We start from the raw sequence: 20,779 nt of genomic DNA, 5'->3' as shown, positions 1-20,779 counted from the left end.
AAATATATTTTATTAAATATATTTTATTAAATATATTTTATTAAATATATTTTATTAAATATATTTTAAATATATTTTAAATATATTCTATATATTATAAATATATTTTATATATTTTAAATATATGCAATAATTTTATGTAAATAATTTATAAAAAATGTATATATGGACAAATACTGCACAATCAAGTCAGTGTTGGGTTTCATTTAACAAAGTAATATGTCAAATAAATGCTCCATTAATTAAAGGCAAAAGTGCTTGTGTCTCGCTAATAAAAGAATTATATCATTATAGGTTAAACATATCAGAGATTTACTTACTGCACTTATGTTTCATGCATACACTTTTTCTTTCTGATGATTGTTTTACTTTTTATTATCACTTTCTAGCAAAATATACTATAACAGAAGTGCTTTTTTTAGATTTACTTTTACAAAAGCTACAAAAGCATCAAACTCAAGAGGAAAAAAAAAGAAAGATAGAGTATGAGCTGTTTTATTTTATTGATGATTAATAATAGATTATCTAACACTATTTTGATTTGGATAGTTTATTATTGAATCAAAAGGACTATATAAAAACTGGTAGAAAAGTCACAATTTATTATAAAAATGATATTAAGGCAAAAAAAAATACAGATTACTCAAACAGATATTGATATTGCTTGTGATGATCTCATCTTTGGATCTCAAAGCCTTCGCCTAAGAACTTCATCTTTTTATGCAATAACAGACACTGAAATTCTTGAATTTGTAATTTTAATTGGAGTTTTTATATTGTAGTGTTTTTGCTCCTAGGTGAGTTGAACAAATTTCAAAATTGTGAGCTATAAACTATAATATGAGCTATAATAATTTTTTTTCATCAGCAACAACAAAGGGAAGCAACTCTAAGTGCAAAAATAGGTCTTTTGCTATCATATCAACCAGTAAGCGAACTTTTTCACATAAAATGCCAATTACTATCTTGACAATTTGAAAAGAAAAAAGGAACAAAACCATGGAAAATAAACCAAAAAAATTTGAGAAAGGTCCCTGTATGTTTTTTCATCAGCAACAACCTAGGGAAGCGAGTGCAAACAAAATAAGCACAATTTACAAGTTTTTCACTGTTTGCTGCTCTAGATGATATTTAATCTTAAAATGTTTTAAAACTTGTAATCCTAATTTCGAAGATGTGCATTAACTACTTTTACAGGACCAATTATCAAAATTCTCCAGTCATGGCACCAAATCATGGTAACCAAAATTAAAATTATGCATAATTTGGTTTGTTCAGATAAAAGATTGTTTTGTTGGTAATATTGGTAAAATTTGATATCAGAAACTGTAAACACCAAAGATATTTGTATGTTTGAAAATGAAATCAATTTCCTCAATTTCAATAAACAATGCTTATTTAGATAAACTCTTTTTATACAATAAACTATTTTTGTTTATTATGTACATTATTTTATTACTTATTTAGGTGCACACTGTTAGCTTCCAACTGTTTTTCATTACTTTATATATACTTTATTATTTATTTTACCAACTATCAATTATTGTTCTCCGGTTTGGTCACTGCACCAAATCAATTTAATAAAGTTTGTTGAAATGTCCAAAAAGATTCACTAATAAAATTGCTAACCTTAGTACTTTAAGCTATCATAGCTGGTCACAGTTTTGGATTCATTTGAGCTCAGAGGTATAAAACATTATTTAATTATATGCTTTAAGTTATGAATAATTTGATTTGTACTGATAAAACATTGTTTTGTTGTTAATATTGACATAATCTGATATCAAAAACTGTAAACAACAAAAAAATTTGTATGTTTAAGAATAAAATCAAATTCTTTAACTTTAATAAACACTGCTGATATTAAGTTAGATAAAATGTGTCTATTTATATTATAAACTATTTTTGTTTATTATGTATATTATTTTATTACTTTTTTAGGTGCACACTGTTAGCTTCCAACTAATTGGTCCTCTGTGTCCTTTATAATATTTTGTTCTAATAAATCATATCTTAACACAAACACTTACAATATTATGCAAAATTTTAGATAAACTGTGAGCCATATATTATGGCAAATGTTTCTATTTTTAGCATTGCTAACTGCTGAGGTGATTATTAGAATTTGTTGCTTTGGTTATTTGATAGCCATAAGTTTGATAAGTGTTAAAACACTTGATAGCTTCTAATCTAAGAACAGTCCAAAATCAATCGTTAAAAAACTAGATATATTTTAAGCAATTTTTAAAATTTTCTTGAATGCTTAAATGTTAATTACAGCACTTAATTTTACACTTTGCATTTTTACACTCCAAGCTTATAATTATGTCTTTTACACTCCAAGCTTATAATTAAGTCTTTTACACTCCAAACTTTTAATTAAGTCACTCCAAAAAATGTCTTAATCATAACTGGAGTGAATATTACAAACAATCCACACTGTTTATCCAAAATAATCTCCTTAATTTTAAAACCCTTTGCACAATTTCATCCTCCCGCCCAGTATTTACTCTTTTGCTATGTCCTCCAAAGGTTTTAAATTGCTTTCCCAAATTTCTTTCCATCAACCAATTAATTAGGTAGTTCTTAATTATCTCAGCATATTTGCTGTGATAAGTCTGGTACAAAGTGAAATAAATATCTACAACCTGGTTCAGTAGCTACAAATAATATTCTTTTCTGACATGATGGGAAATATTAGTCATTAAATTTTATTAATACTTTTTTATTACTTTCTCTGCTATAAAAAAAAACCCACAGGAAACCTCATTATTCTCAAAATGTTTATCAAATTTACTGCCTAATTTTCAATTTTAATATTTTTTATGTTTCATTTTAATCTTGTTGTAATCAGCAACCTTATGATCATCTTTTATTTGAGAAGATAAGGTAACCTATTAGTCCACTAAGAATATAAGGCTGGAGTCATATCAGTATCTATCTAGTTTATTGACAATGCTTCTTTTACATCACCTACTCTATTATTACTCTATCAATAATAATAATAATAATAATAATGATAATAATAATAATAATAATAACATAACAATTATAAAAATAGGTCACCTTCTATATTTGTAGAAAATCCAATTTTAAGATTGCGAAAACCTGATTCTAAAATCCTATTTGGGAAATTGTTTTTTAAATCATAGCCAAAAGCATCAGATAGTTTACTCAATGTAAGTTTGTTTAGAGACCCATAAAAATAATTATCTAATCCATTCACATCTATTCCTAGTATAATATGAACTTTAATTTTCTTTCCATTAGTACCAAGCCATGCTGTACCTGAGAAACCTGCAAGAAGGGTGAAATAACATAACATTCATATATGTTTAGTTAATTAATTTAAATTAAAACAATATTCTGAATAATACTTACTAAACCCAGATATTGCAAACACTGGAGCTTGTAATTTAACACTAACTGCTAGATAGCCCAATGCAAATTTTTGTATTCCGAAAGGATTTTTCAATATACTATTCATTTCCCCCCCTAGTTTTAACTCACCATTTAAACTCAAACTTATGAAAACTAAAAAAATTAATTAAAAGTTAATATTAAAAAAATATTAAACATGATACTTTAAACATTATATTTTAAACATTATTTTTAAATCTTTTAAACCTTATATTTAAATCTTTTAAACAATATATTTAAATCTTTTAAACATTATATTTAAATCTTTTAAACATATTTAAATCTTTTAAACATTTTGTGTAAATCTTTTAAACATTATATTTAAATCTTATAAACATTATATTTAAATCTTTTAAACATATTTAAATCTTTTAAACATATTTAAATCTTTTAAACATTTTGTGTAAATCTTTTAAACATTATATTTAAATCTTATAAACATTATATTTAAATCTTTTGAACATTATATTTAAATCTTTTAAACACTTTATTTAAATCTTTTAAACATTATATTTAAATCTTTTAAACATTATATTTAGATCTTTTAAACATTATATTTAAATCTTTTAAACATTATACTTAAATCTTTTAAACATTATATTTATATACCAATTAAATATGAAAAATTAACTCAAAATTAACTGCCAGACATTTACTTTTCTAATTAAAAATTAATTATTGCAACATAGCTCTACTAAACTAGACTCTAAACTACTTCTACTTCTAAACTAGACTCTGGACTTCTAAACTTAGAGTATTCGCATAATTAGCATAATTATGTTAAGGCCACATTAAAAAACCTACTTCATGTTATTGATTTTATAAATAAAGCTAAAAAAAAAACAGTTTGATATTTTGACCATTTTGGGTAAAATTTTATTTAAATACAAAAATGAATAGAAGTCTTTAAATATTATATATGTTACAAAACTCAAGTCTAAAATAAAAAAATGACTTAAAAAATGTTTCTTAACTAAAGCTTTAAACAAGATTGTTTTAAAGCTTAATTTAATCAAAGAAATTAATTCAAAAAAGTTTGTTAACGTGTTGCCTTGTGAGTAACTTTTATACAGCTCAATGATTCTGGTTTATCAGTGATTTTTAATTTAATTTTACCTTTTTGTTATTCACCTCCTCAAGGCAATAAGGCCACTACAGATGAGGAGGCTACTTAATAGTGGTTATAACCCTCTCTCGACTCTATAACTCGGAAACACGGACATTGACGAACAAAGCCGCTGCGCGGAGAAACAAGTTGAGCGTGGTACTACCAGGGACGTGGTGGGGATCGAACTCCGAACCTCTCGCTTATGAAGCAAGCACTTTACCACTACACCACTAACGCATTCTTAATAATTAATATTGAATTTGCTAATTAAGTTGAATTTGCTTATTGGTCTTTTTCTATTTCTTCGATAAGTATGAAATGTTACTATAAGTGTAAGAAACTTTATGTTTGAGCTTGTTGGAACATCATGTCACTTTGATGGTCTTTTCACACTAGGCAAATGTTGTTGATGTGCTATCCAAGTTGTCATATGTCATGTGGCTGAAGCTAAAATTGCCATGGATAAGCATTCCAGTTTTGGGATTAAAAAGTTGCTTTTTCAAGCAACTTTTTGTTGTTTCTATGTGGACGATAAATGCAAACAAGGATAATTGACTCTTTGCTTAACTTTATAACTCACCATACTTGTTTTATGTCGAATGAGTTCAATTGCTTTATGTCTGTTTCAGCTAGTATATTGCCTTTTATGCATATTGCCAACGTTTTTTCTCTACCTTCTCTGAATTTGTAGTGTTATGGTAGCCTTGTAGTAAATGTATTATGTAATAATAAACCACATTTCTGCAAAGAATAGCAAGCCCAGTTTGTCTGCTGTTTTTTGTTTTTTTTTTCTTTTTATTCTTATTCACTCCCAACAAGGTTGCAAGCAATCACTATTAAGTTGAGAGTTATAGAAGAATAGAGTTAAAGAGCAAGGAAACGGTTGAGAGAAGACTTAAGAAGTTGAAAGTTGTATTAGTCAGGAAAACATGAAGATGGAAGACAGGTTCTAAGAGTTGAAGTGCAGGGAAAAAACCTACACAAATAAAAGTTTTTAGAGTATGCAGGGACAGATACAGTAAACGAATGAGACTTTGCTGAATGACGTGTCAAACGAGAACGAATTTTAGTAGACAGAACTAGAGATGATAGTTTAGAGGAGCATCCATGATAGTATTTGTAGAAAAAAGAAAGAGATGCAACTTTACAACAACAGGATAGAGGCTCAAGCTCACCAAATAGAGCAGGTCCAACTACGTTTACAATGTACTTTTAGACCTTTGTAAAAAGATGTAAAGCAGAAAACTCAGTGAGAGGGTAGCCATTCATAAATAGCGGAATGTTAACAGTATTGCGATAGTTGTTTGCAGTAAATAACTTAGTTTTGTTGAAGTTTATTAGCCACTGCAAACCCTAATCTGTTACAGAAGTGAGATCAGATTCAAGATTAACTGCTTGTTTTAAGCGATCAAAAAGAGAAGAGAATTTATATAAAGGAGAATTTATATAAAAAAGAGAAGAATTTTTATAAAGACAGGAGTATTTAGTTAAATCTAGAATGATAAAGAACAAAGAGAAAGATAATAGAACAAAGAGGTGCTAATCAGAAGCATATAAAAGAATGGTCAAAAGATGAATTGATGTGTATGATACTAAAGTGTGTTGATTTTTTTTTTTTTCTTCTAATTTCAAATACGGCAAGGTTACTTTTGGTAAAGAATTTTATGGAGATTCTGAATCTGTAAAAAAAATTTAGAAAAATAATGTCTTGCTGGGTGGGTCAGTGTTACTTTGAATAGAAAAATGACTAAAATGTGATTAATTAAAAACTATAATTTAAAAAAACAAAATTTTTCTAAAAGTTTTGATTAACTCAATAATTGTTATCAAAAAGTCATAAAAATAAACACAAAAAAGGAATTTTTGTGAAAGGTATTTTTACAAAAATCAGGCACTTTTCCCATATTTTAGACAAAGAATGTTACAGTAAAGTGTGTTGTTTTTTCCTGTTTTTATCAAACTTTAAAAGTAAGGGGAGTTCATTTTTGTAGGGAATTTTATAGGGAATCTCAATCTGAAAAAATAAATAAAAATATGTCTTGCTGGGGGGAACGCTTAGTTTTCAACGAAAAAATGACTAAAATATGAAAAATTAAAGAGAAAAAATTTAAAATTAAATTAAAAAAATGTTTCAATTATTTGATAAACTCAATATAAACCATGTTGAACTTTATGAAAATATCATATTTTGTTAAAAAGTCGAATAAATAAACACATAATAGGGGCTTTAGTGAAGGTTGTTTTTAGAAAAATTAGTTGATTTTTTCATATTTTAGACAGTAAATGTTATCGTAGCTGACTTTTCTAAAACTAATAATAAGTCAAACACTTTTTTTATAACAAACAGTATATTATATAATAATACATTTATAATATACAATGTTTAGTTTTTAGACAGTTTATATTATATAATACTGATATCTATATTAAAATTTACATATAATTAACAATTAAAAGTTTATAAATTTTATTTAAAATTTATGAGTCCAACTAATTTATATTTAGCATTGTTTGTGTTCATAAAACCCCTACTGATTTCTTGTGCTCTTATATATCCTACTCGCTTCTCATGGAAATATGTTATTGCACAAGCCTCTGTAACCTATATTAAACATTAAAAACAATTTAGTCATTAAAAATTTTAAATAAGTTATTATATTCTTGTAATTTTATAAAAAAGAAACCTGCTTAACCTAATGTTCGATGGATTGGGAATGGCATAACCAATATGGAACAACCATAGGCTTGCGAAAGTATTTTCTGACTTCACGGGTTGTGAGGCTTGTGGTAAGTTGTGGTTCGTATATTGAATATTTCCACTCAATTAGATTAGTCAATTTATCAGCATTAGTATTTATGCATGGGGTTTTATAAACTCTCCTAACAGAGTACTATCATCCCCTTTTTTTTTCTAATCTCTAGAACCTTTTGCACTCCTAACTTTCATTCCTCTTCATCTTCGGAACACAAAAAAGTCTGAATAATGCATTCACTAAATGCAAACCATGCAGATCTCTTTACAGTTTTCATTCTATAGCAACAACCACTTTTTTTTTGAAATTTTAGTTGTTTCAATTGGAATAAAACATGCCGAGGTCCATCTAACCAGGAATGTCTTACCTTTTTTTTGAAGCCAGCAAGGAAAATACACATCAACAATAAATTTGATAATTAAACATAGATTTCTGAGGTTTTTTTATGTTAGAAAATGAATTGAAATCCACAATCTACAAAAACGGTTGGCTGTAGTGAGCCACCTGAAATGAGAAACAGGCCCTATTTCAAGGTTTATTAAATTTTTCAGGTAACACTCCAGATCTTATTGCTGTTACAATTCTGTATTCGTAAGCCTGACCAGCTGAAAGATCATTAAGTATTTAGTCTGGCAAAACAATAAGTGGTTCACCTAAAGTTACTTTTCAAAAGTTTTTGTTTGCATTTTATTTTATGACTTTTTGAACCAAATAATCAAATTTTTTTAAATTCAACCTAACAATTATTGAGTTGATCCAAAATTACAGAATTTTTTTTTTTTTTTAATTATAGTTTTGCGCTGTTAATTAGTCAAATTTTAGTCATTTTTCTGTTTAAAACAATGCTGACTCACCCAACAAGACAAGGTTACTTTTAAAGGTAAATTTTAAAGGTTACTTTTGGTGAAGATTCAGAATCTTCACCAAAAGTAACCTTTAAAATTTAAAAACAAATTGATACACCCTAATGTATACCCTCAAGTCAAGCATGGACTATTGGAGTCATTGTGAATCAAAATATAGTATCCATCAACACGAATATCTAAAAAAGGAATAGTAAAATTTAAATTAGTCTCACTAAAAGCAAGCAAGTCTGGTAAATTTTTGTTTCTGGTAAAAGATATATTAAAACAGTTAGATGATAGGGATTTTTTTATGTTAAATATTTTGGGTTACTTTTGGCATGATTTAAGTTTAAAGAGAACTTGACTTGTTCATAGATAGAGCCCAGCTTCCTAAGAAATGAGCTATGCAATTGTCTCAGTCCTGTTAATTAACCCTAAGTCGCAACATAGGGAGCCTTATGTGGCCTCGACAATGCGCACCAAAAGCATTAAACAGTAAACCATCCATGCGCAACATGGCACTGTTAATACTCTGATATTTTGAAGCTGTTGATGGAATCAGTCTCTCTGAGAGCTACCACAGAGTTTGGGAAACCTTGTTACCAGTCAGCCTTAAAACTATTAAACTGAGTTTTTGAGCTGTAATCTCATTATGATATAACAGGAAGAGTTGAATAGCCTCTATTAAAAAAGAACAAGCAAAAACCTATGAGTAGAATCGAGAAGTACCAACATTCATAATCCTAGGCAGGAAACAATGTAACACAGGTTTACATCTATGCCAGCCTAATAGATAAAGGAGTTTGAGGCTAGTTAGCAAAACTTTTTGCTTACTCCAAAAGTCTTTGCTTAGGAGGCCTCCTACAAGACAGTAGCTGGATACAGTTAACATCTGCCAAAGATAATTATTTTTATCGAGACACCATCTCTAGACTTTACTCAAGCAAGAGCCCATAGGCAGGGGACTTTTAAGAAGGAGTTTTTTTCTCCTAGACTCTGCCTAAAAAAGCACACTCTACAAGGCAGGTAGTATTGGGTTCCATGATATCAGTGGCAGGGTGATTGTGATGATCCTGAACCTGACCTGACATGGAATAATTTAAAGGAGCAACTTCCCACAAACAGAACTTTGAAACATGAGGCATGATATTTTGGAAATGCATTGGGAAAGATATTACATCTAACAAATACTAGAGATTAAGGTGAGCATAAGTTTTGCAGTTGGAGTAACTAGTTAGTTAATGAGCACACACTGCATCAAAACAGATTTGAACATTTAAACAGAATATTTTAAATATTTAAACAGAACACAAACATAAAGTAACTTACAAGTGAGTTAACATAGCGCCAGAGATTCAAAGAGAATACAAACTTACATGTAAACATAGAGAGACAGAGCTCAAACATTCATAAAGCAACTTATGGGTCAATGTACACCGAGACAGAGATTCAAACAGAAAAAAACTCTTATAAAGTAACTTACTGATGAGTGAACACTGAGGTAAAGGTTCAGACAGTGCACAATCATATGGATAGCAACTTACAGGTGAGTCAACACCACGTCAGAGGTTTAGACAGAACACAAGCATACATATAAAGTAGATAACAGGTGAGCTAAAGCAGTAACTTTAACCTTTACTATATGAATGATACAAATACAAAACCAATTATAAAAAGATTACTATAAGCGTGATCGATATTAAATAGTACTGATGACAAGAAGCAAACTCCTTCCAGCCTTTGCTTAGAAAGCAAATCCCACAAGGCAGCAGGATATGGAACAGGTTGCACTGGGTTACATGTTACCAGTAGCAGGGTGATAATGAAGACAATACACCTGACCTGACAAGATATCATTGCAGACAGCCGCTTCCAAGACTTAGTGCTGATGTTTTAAGTCAGCCACACCTTCATTGCAAATTATAAACCTCCTGCTATGTGAAACTTATGCAAAAGTGCCTTAGGCTGAGTTGCAACATGTCTCTTAAAATTCTCCTTAACTCAAATCTTAAGTTTTTCCCTTACAACCTAGGTTCAGTTAGCAACAAAAATGGCAAGCACTTGTGTTCCACTCAAACACTAGTCTCCAGCCAAAAAATTTAAAGCTACATGTTAAACAAAAGCAATAAACTCCATCATTACTTTTTTTAGCGATAAATAATACTTGTTAAGCAATAACTTGTGTGCTAAGCAATAACTTGTGTGCTAAGCAATAACTTGTGTGCTAAGCAATAACTTGTGTGCTAAGCAATAACTTGTGTGTAGGCATGTGTTATGAGTTATTTGCATTAATGCAATATTAAATATCATATCATGAAAAGTCTTACATCTGAAAAGCAATCAGTCTCTGGTTGGCAACAAAACTAATTAAATTAAACTTTTGTTATTTCATAAGTTTTTTTCTTTGATTAAGGCTGAGTGACAAGTTCTAAGAGCAGCTGTCAAAAAAATAAAAAAAGGCTCACTAAAAAAAAGGCCAAAAAAACGAACGATTGGACTTGTTCAAAATATTTATTGGCAATTTAAGAACCAATGTAGAGTTAATGGGATTTAAGGGATACAATAATTAATGCAACATAGATATCAGAAAACTGCCAACTGTTTATTTTAAAATAAGAAGCAATTTTCTATTTTCTACTAGAAATCCTGGTCTTTGTACACTAAAGAAAGTATTGTCCTTAGTGTACAAGTTCCTGTACACTAGGGACAGCTTCTGTACACTAAAGAAGGGGTTTCTTTCATGTCTTTTTACTCTTGCCATCAACTCATCTTGTTTGGCACTTTTTAGTAAGCACATATTATTTACCGAAAGTTGATTTGTTTGAAGTTGGCTTTATTGATAGTGGCAGAGGTTTGAGGATTAGGTGTGTTGAAGCAGGGTTGGTGAGGTTTAGACTTGAGATATGGTTGCTATGACTGGTGTGGCAGCAGATGTTGCAACAGAGTTTAGATGTTTTTGATGGTAGCAGTGGCTGATTTAATTTTGTCAAATTGGCATTTTGCTAATCCACATTTTGTGTGGCTAGATTTTGGTCTTTGGGTGTGCAGTTACCTTTTTTCAGTGCCTCATATTAGATGATTGCAGATTTAAGTACAACTTAGATAACTCCAGACAGCTCTGTTGTGTTTGATCATGATTTTGATGTCTCTTTTTGTATTGACAGGCATGTACAATCTCATTTTCCCTCACTTTGATGGCATTAAAAAACTACTTGACGAGCTCCTCATTGCTTCTGTTTGTTGATTCCTTGAGCTTAAAATATTTTTATAAAAATTTTAATTATTTCGAATTCTCAAAAAAATAATTTTCAAGTATTAAATTGCAAACAATAATGTGCACATAACATAAACATTATTTGGAAATATGATTAAATATTTTGACTGAGGGTTTAGGTTTTTGCAAGCATTCTTTTATATATATATATATATATATATATATATATATATATATATATATATATATATATATATATATATATATATATATATATATATATACATATATATATATATATATATATATATATATATATATATATATATATATATATATATATATATATATATATATATAAATTAGTTGTACTTATTCCAAATTTATACGTATGTGTATGTGTATATATAAATTAGTTGTACTTATTCCAAATTTATACGTATGTGTATGTGTATATATATATATATATATATATATATATATATATATATATATATATATACATATATGTATACACACATATATATATATATATATATATGTGTATATATATATATATATATATATATATATATATATATATATATATATATATATATGTATATACATATATATGTATATGAAAAAATACCAACCAAGCGGTACAAGCACTCACATACAATTAGTAACTACTAGTACAGAAATTTGGTGTACATAATAATATGGAGTATCATTAGTACAATGTATATAAAATCAAAATAGTTGAACATATACAAAATTTTACCTTTAAAATTCAAATCATCATTTTCAAGTTTTAATGTCAATTCTCCACAAATATAAAGCTGAAGGAAATCTATAACCTTTACACCAATAGCTATTGACTTTATTATAACTTTGCCAAGTGTTAAATAACCATTATATTTTGCCTCCAAAGAAAATGTACCGTTAATATATCCAGCATTAACAGATAAAGAGGAACTTGCTCCAAGTTTTTCCACTGCAAACTGACATAGTTGATCACATTTTTCGTTTATGCAACATTTGTCTGCACTATCAGGCAACATCATTTTTCCACGAAACAATAGTCCTAATTTGTCAAGAAATATTAATAATAAGTATTCTAAAAAATAAAATAACTACAAAAAAATAATTCCTCATTTTCATAATATAGAGTTGATCACATAAGAACAGTCACGGAAAAAGGATGAGACTAGATTGAATGACGAGTAACATGAGAATGAATTTTAGTAGATGGCACCAGTGCCCATTAAAGTATTTATGGAAAAAGGATAGAGAGGCAACATTACGACAATGTGATAATGATTGGAGGTTGGCTGCAAAAGCAGGTCCGACTATTTTTATAATTCATTTTTGCACTTTGTCTAAAAGAGAAAGGGCATCATTGGAAGATCCCCCCTAAATATGGCAACAGTATTCCATACAAGGATGGAATAGAGATTTATAGAGATAAAGAATAGAATAAGAGTAAGAAAGTGTCGAGCACAATGAAGAGATTCAACCTTGGCAAATGCTAATTTTGCCATGGATTTGATATATGGTTTCTAAGAAAGATCTGAAGTAAGAGTTAATCCTAGAAGACGAAGGGTAGATGACTTATTGAGTACATTATCATTCATAAATATAGGAAAATCAATAGGAAAATAATTATTGCGATAATGATTAGCTGAAAAAAATGAGTTTTATTTAAATTAAAGTTCACCAGCTACTTAGAGCCCCATGCTGTAGCAGAAGTGAGATCCTATTTAAGCTCAAATGTCCTCTCCAAACAATCCAAAAAAAAGTGTTGGCTTCTTATCAAGACAAGAATAAATGGTAGTATCATCAGCGAACTATGCCACCTTAGATGAGAGAATATCTGGAAGATCGTTAATGTTAATTAAAAAGAGTATAGGGCCAAGGATAGAATATTGAGAAACCCCTGAAGTTGCAGGATATGAAGAAGAGTGCTGTCAATCGAGGACAACTTTTTTTTTTTTTTTTTTTTTGTTAATCACCTCCTCAAGGCCATGAAGGCCACTACAGATGAGGAGGCTACTCAATAGTGGTTATAACCCTCTCTCAACTCTATAACTCCAAAACACGAACCTCGACGAACAAGGCCGCTGCGCGAAGAAACAAGTTGAGCGCGGTACTACCAGGGACGTGGTGGGGATCGAACTCAGAACCTCTCGCTTCTGAAGCGAGCGCTTTACCACTACACCACTACCGCATACTTCAACTTCATACTACAATTGGAAAGGAAGGATTAAATAATCTTAAAGATGTTACCTGATACAACATAAGAAGAAAGCTTATGGAGAAGACCAGCATGCCAAACTTTATCGAAAGATAAGTCTTAGAAATGATTAGAAATGTCAAGAGCAATAACCTTAACCTCTCCACCTCTACCTAATGCACAATAAAACCTATCAGTTATTACTGTTAGCAAATTCGCTGTAGAACAAGATCGAAATCCATATTAATGATCAGAAAGTAAGATATTAGATTTAAGATGAGAGATTAACTGTTTGTTAATTAAAGAGTCAAAAACCTTGCCTTTGATAGGAAAGAAAACTAATGGGCAATAGTTAGACGAGTCAGATCTCTCTCCAGAATTTTTGAAAATAGGGATAACAGATGCCACTTTCTAGCAGGCTGGAAAAAAAGACTCTGATAAGCACTTGTTAAATAATTTTGGAAGTATAGATAACAGCTCCGGAGAACACTTCTGCAAGACTATAACAGGTATGTTGTCCAGATAACAAGCTTTAGAAGTGTCTAAGCAGGAAATAACTTTAGATACAGAAGCTGGAGTGACACAAATGTCAAGCAATCGATCAAGCTGTTTGTCGGCTATATCAGGTAAAAAGCAACTAGTGGAATCAAGAGATGGTATTGATGAAGAGATCTTAGCCACTAATTCAGCTTTGTCTTTAGGTGGGGTGACAAAATCTGAACCATAAAAAATAGGTGGAATAATAGATTTTTCATTATTATTGATACTGTTATAGATTCTCCAGAAGTCATTTTTGAGATGAAGTTCAATATTTCATGACCTGAGAATAGCGGGCTTAGGCGCTAGACAAAACCTTTTTACAATGGTTTCTATCAATAGTAAACAGATGCCTGTTTTCTGGAGAATTGTTTTGCTGATAGATAAGGAAGTAATGGTTTTGATTAGAAATTGCAGCAGCACAAACCAAGGAAAACCATGGAGAAGAGTGAGACTTGGCTTCTTGAACTGTCAAGAGGGAATAAAAGATTCTATGTTAGCCTGAATTCAAGGAGATATGTAAGGAGCACATTTGTCAGCAGGAAAACAGAAGATTTCTACCCAAATGCCATCACAAAGAAAATCATTGAAAGAGTCCCAGACAGCTTTAAGGAAATTGTAAAAGGTACAATGATAGGGGGATTCCGATCATAAAGAAGAATGAGATAATAGTTTTAGAGAGATCAAACTGTGATCAGAAGCACCTAAGATTGAATGTAGAGAAACTGAACACTGACTAGGATCAGAAACAAGACATAAGTCGAGTAGAGAAAGTAAATAATTTGGGTTGTTAGCAAAGCGAGTTGGAAAGTTGACTATTTGAGTTAGAGATGGAGAAAGGCAAAAGTTGTGGGCCTTAATGCCTGCAGAGTCACTGATACTAGAGCCAAGCCATTCAGTCTGATGAGCATTAAAGTCACCAACAACAGCAATATTGGCTTATAGATAAAGAGAGAGGGCTTGGTCATTTTGATCAGAAATAACATCAAAAAGAGTGCAGTATTGAGATGAAGCAGAGCGATGTAGAACATGAAGAAAGGCAATAGAGTGAAGTGAAAAGCTAAAAGAAAGCACATAAAAGAATAGTCTGAAGATTCAAAACAAATGTTTTGAATCTTTTGAAGTTTCCTGACAAATGGGTGAATTCTTACAAATATAAATGCCCAGGCCAAGCATGTGACTATTGGAGTCTTTACGAATTAAAGAGCACAAGATGAGATAGCTGAACTCAAATTAGTCTCACAAAGAGCAAGTAGGTCTGGTGAACTTTGTAAGAGATAAGATTCATTAGAAGAAAAGTTACTTTGAAGGCCACAAATATTAGTGAATAATAGGTTTAGAGAACTTGGTGATAACGATGGTTTTTTGTGTTTTATAGTTTTGGTATTTTAGCCACTTTTAAATTTTTTAAAGAACTTGACTCAAAGCACAGACAGAGTTCAGTATATTATTTTATGTTTTTATAAAAGAGATATTTATAAAAGAGTTTGGTACAATAGTTTTGTGCAAAAACAAAGTTCAGTAATTTATCAAAATCATGCCATAGTCAATTGCAAGCAAACCTTTTCGGTTCTGGTTAGGTTTTACATATTACATTACATATTACTAATACTTTTAAAACACTATCATCTCAACATGAGTCTTCATCATTTCACCTACGAGTCTATAGTTAGTATTACATTCTCCATCACCAGTAACTACACCATCTCAGCCATTGCCATTTGACTTTATGCTAGAAACATCTATTATTAGCATACATCATATAGCATCAGTTCCGAAATCAATTTGCCTGCAACCAACCTTTAATATTGTAGTATTTCTGGCTATTAAAAAAAAAAAATCAAGAAGTTGAAAAAAAATTGCAATCAATTCAATTGCTTGCTACAACAAATAAAAAAAAATGTAGATGTGCCAAGAAGGGGAGTGTCTAAAAAAAATTAAAATATTTAAGAGATTGAAAGATGCTAACTACAAAAATAAACAGCAAAGCAAACCAGAAAACAACATAAGCTTAATTTTTATGACAAGCAGCAAAAAAATCAAGTAACAAAGACTCTAACAACAACAACAACAGAAAACAGTAAACTCAGTTCAAAAAGTCAAAGTTTTGGGTGAAGCTTCAACAAGTCAAGCATCAACAGTAAATAGTATCAGTTCAAAAATTTTAAATACAAGGTTCGGTTTTGTCGAACATGCATACCATAAAAATATGTAAAAGTCATCAAGTTGTTTTTATTGCATCAAAAAGTGGATCACAAATAACAACTCCAATCAACCTTCAGACCCTCTCATTGATAAAATGCTAAAGTTTTTTAAAAAACTTACAAAAACTTTAATTTTATTTGTATATTGTTAAATACTGTTACAACTTATTTTCCATTAAAAAAAATTGAAACTCTTAACTAATTTATTTGATCCTATTGACTATATGTCTTTTGTTGAGAAAAAACAATCCAGCTACATATTTGACCCTATTGACTATGTCTTTTGTTGAGAAAATCTAGCTACATATACTCAAAAATTATGTTTAAAAAGACAATTTTAAATTAAACAAATAATCTTATTACCTAGATGATAAAAATATTATGTATTACCACCTAATATATAACAAATAACTCCTAAAACCCTAAGGATATCTTTCATAAAAAGACCCAAATAAAAATTTAAGATTTTTTTGTAAGATTTTTAGCTACTTTTGCTTTTTTAAAGCATTCAACTGAATTTGAAAAAGGAATTTCAGGAAACAAGGTATAACAGACATAGCAAAAGTTGCAGTTACAGAAAACATATAATAGACATTGTAAATATTTTAAAATTTATCAAGTACTTAGTAAAATTATATTTAGAATTCTAGTACATTCTAAATACATTATACCAAATAAGAATTAAATTATTTGAAACTTTATAGTAGAATGTAATTTTATGCTTTATTTAGTGTTTTGTTTTAGATTTTGTTTGTTTTATAATTCAATTATATATTTTCAATATTAAGGTGCGCTATGGTTACTATTATTATAGTTTCTGTGATTAGAAATAAAATTCTATTTTTAAATTAAGGACTTGTTTATGATATGCACTAAAAGTTAAACATTTTTTTTTATTAATTTATTGTAAATCAATTTTTATTAATTTATAATAACAGTGAAGTGATCATTTAATCTAATAATACAAAACTTTTTAACTTTTTTACAAATAATATTTTTATTTGCTGTAAAGTAAATTTTAAAAAGATATGTTTTTTTTCAAAATATCTAATTAAATTTAAATATTGCATTACTATATTAATTTTATTAAAGCAAAGAGCGCACATATATATTTACATATATATTATATCTTTTTTCAAAGATTTTTTTTTAATTTTAAATTTTTAAATAAACTTTTAAAAATGTCTCCATATTTCTCCGAAATTTTTTTTGCTTGACTAAAATTTTTCTAAACATCAACAATTTAGTTGATGTTTAGGAATAAGTTTCAACTTTTAAAACTTGCTCATAGTTACTAGACATTCCCACTTTGACCCTCACAAACAAATCTTAACTCATGGAGTATCTTAAAATGTTTCTTAGGTATTATTTTGTTGATGAATTATTTTTTTATTATGGATGGCTATTTATACTCACATCATGCTTTTAAAGTATGACTTTTATATTGTTTGTGTTTTAAATGGCATTTTCAAATATCAGCACAAATAGAAGTTTGTAAAGAACAGAAGATTTTTTTATTTTTTATAAAACAATTACACCATGAGTTTCTTAACAATTTTAATTGTAAATACTCATTTATTATCATTTCAACAAGTAAGTTTATTACAACATAATTGTGTGTTACATTTTATACTTGATAAAATTAAATTTAAAGGATTGTTATGAGCAGAAGACGTTTTTCTTCTTAACTGTTTGTTGAAGACTTATTGGCTAAGACAACCATCAAATAAGATTAATGAATTATAAAAAATAAAAGACCAGCTAGATTACAGAATGATGGTGATTGGTGATGGTGATTGGTGATGGTGATTGGTGATAGTGATTGGAGTTATGTACAGCTTTTAGCTGTTAGTAAAAGAAATGCATTAAAAAATGTCTAGTTTTTTTCACTCTAAAATTTCAGAGTGAAAAAAACTAGACATGGTACAGCAGGATTTTTCTCTGAAAATGAAATGAGTAATTATGAAAACCTGGACTATACTGATGTCAGTTCCGAATTTGATTTTGAAACTTTAAAGAAGACTGTTGAAAATATTTTTCTTAATATTCTTAAAGATTCTTTTTAAAGTATTTTTTATAATATTAGGAAGATAAAATAATAAAGAGACATTTTTAGCAAATGCTTTTTTTAATTTAGTTTCATCTACAACCAAGTCCTTAACAAATCTTTTAAGGACAACCATTTTGAATTTAGGTTTATGGATTCTAAGGCTCCAGTAACAGTAATATTTTTAAAACATCATAAATAGAAATGACCTCTTAGATAAACAAAAAATAACTTTACAATAACCTAACCTAAACTAATAAATTATCATAATCATTAAAAGATAGGTATTATATACTTCTTAAATTGAAAAACAGTGTTTTTATAAAAACGGATGGGGAATATGGATAAAAAAATGAACCAGATTCAAAATCAGAATCTATTTTCCCAACAAATTTTCAAAGCATTTGCTTAGATAATTGTCTAAACTTGGTCAAAAACTGCAAAAATCTTTACTGCAAACAACCAGTGCAAATGCTTCAAACAAGAAAAAATTAAAAAATTTGTCGTATAAATTTGTCTTTTTACTTTGTATAAAAATTGGATGTCAAAAAAAAATTATGGGCTTAGTCAATAGTTGCTCCTATTGATCAAAAAGAAAAAATAGAAATGATCAAAAAGAAAAGTTAGAAAGGATCAAAGAAAAACTACTACACCTTTTCAAGATGTAATTGAGAACTTGAAAGTTTTAATTAAGAAAAGTAAGATGTGATTGAGAAATAGAACATGTAATTTAGAAATTATAATATGTGATTGACAAATACGACATGTAATTTTGAAATCGCAATATGTAATTAAGAAACACAACATGTGATTAAGAAATTTTAAAATGTAATTGAGAAACCCAACATGTAAATATGAAATCCCATTATGAAATTAGAGAAATAAAAGTTGTAATTAAGAAATCGTAATATGTAAATGAGAATACGTTATTTGTAATTGCGAATTCACAATGTAAGCTTAAAGGTCATTATAAAAGATCTTCTAGAACATGCCTTTTAATAAGTTAATAATATCAAATTTAGCATTGTATGCACCAGCAATACAGTAACGGATTTGAAAGATTGTTGTGTTATTTGTCAATATACTATGAACAGAAAATCTGTTATTAAATTGAATCTGTGCAAACATTTATTTCACCAAATTTGCTTACATCCACTTCTGGAACAACCAGAACCAACTTGTCCAATTTTTTGAACAAGTTAAAAGAAACATTTTGCTTTATCTTTATCGAATAGACAAAGAGTTATTAAATGTGCTTAGCAAAATGATAATTGGGTGACTCTGCCGCAAACTTTTGGTGTCAAATATAAAACAGCTTACAATTGGGTTCGCAGCAGAAATTCAAATTTTATTGGAAGAGGTGGTTTTAAACCCAAAAAATTGACTGAGGAAACGCTAACATGGATTGAAAGTGACTGTTGTTTGACATTGGTAGCCATTAAAGCAAAAATATTAAGACAATTTAATATTAGTGTCAGCACAACAACAACTACTAATTACCTCAAAGGCAGATTGTTTTCAATAAAAAAAGTGCACAAGGAGTCTTCTACAATGAACAGCAACAAAAACAAACAAAAAAAGAGCTGAATATGTTAGGAACATCAACAAACATATCACAAATGGTCATCAGATAGTTTGGTCGAATTAAACAAATTTTAACCTTTTTTGTAGAAAAAAACAAGTGCCAAAACAGGAAAGAAAAGCAATAATTAAAATACATGCTTAATAAGGTGCAAACATACATTTGATTGCAGCTATATTAACAAAAAATCTCACAAAGAATCATTTAATGTAGATTCTTGTAACGAGTTGATGTTGGTTATGTTTCACCAGTGGGTTACATCTGGGAATCATTTAGTCGATTTGGTTGTCGTAACAGACAATGCTCTGTGTCATGCTTGTTTAGAAAGAGTGTTTAAAAATTCAACTCAGTTGTTATGTTTAGAACCCTACAATCCAAAGTTAAACCCAGTAAAAAACTATCTGATCCAAAATAAAAATTAACATTAAAAATGTGATTTGCATTCCACCTGTATTCGGTGCAGGGATTATGGAACAACAAATGCAGTACTTGGAAAGAATTGTTACTGCCGCAAAAAATGAAAAAATGGGATGTGATTGTACACGGGCTGTACAACATACGGAAGGCGTCCAAGTTTGTGCTTCATTTGATCTGAATATTGCAATAATTTTTAATGAAGTTGTTTAAACTCTATTTAAATTTTATATTTTTATATAAATAAATTATTTGTGTTTTATTCATAATTCATCTGAAATCTCAATCAAATTTTTCACAAATAAAAATAAAAGAAAGTTTTAATTGACACTCAATAGGATTTTTCTAGTTACCGCCTAAACCTCAAATGCCTTTTTCATGACTTTTTATATTTTTTTGGTATTATATTATTATTTCCAGCTTTAAATTACAAAGTATAT

The 20,779-nt window shown here is 29.0% G+C and overlaps 1 protein-coding gene across 4 annotated transcripts in view; it reads right to left on the bottom strand.

Moving 5' to 3' along the window:
* The window catches only part of LOC105849018 (uncharacterized), a 111,768-nt gene that overhangs the window by 28,782 nt on the left and 62,207 nt on the right, over positions 1–20,779 (bottom strand). For 2 of the 4 annotated variants that reach the window (XM_065803679.1, XM_065803680.1), the window contains exons 10-12: positions 12,104–12,406; positions 3,382–3,534; positions 3,067–3,297 (exon numbers count right to left, since the gene is read on the bottom strand). In XM_065803679.1, the coding sequence (XP_065659751.1) occupies positions 3,067–3,297; positions 3,382–3,534; positions 12,104–12,406 (687 nt within the window). The remainder of the gene's footprint in view (positions 1–3,066; positions 3,298–3,381; positions 3,535–12,103; positions 12,407–20,779) is intronic. The other 2 variants (XM_065803681.1, XM_065803682.1) reach the window with 1 other exon arrangement.

Source organism: Hydra vulgaris, chromosome 08, assembly GCF_038396675.1.
Source record: "Hydra vulgaris chromosome 08, alternate assembly HydraT2T_AEP".
Lineage (NCBI taxonomy): Eukaryota > Metazoa > Cnidaria > Hydrozoa > Anthoathecata > Hydridae > Hydra > Hydra vulgaris.
Note: the sequence above shows the minus strand (reverse complement) of the source record. Positions and strands in the feature narration are given on the sequence as shown.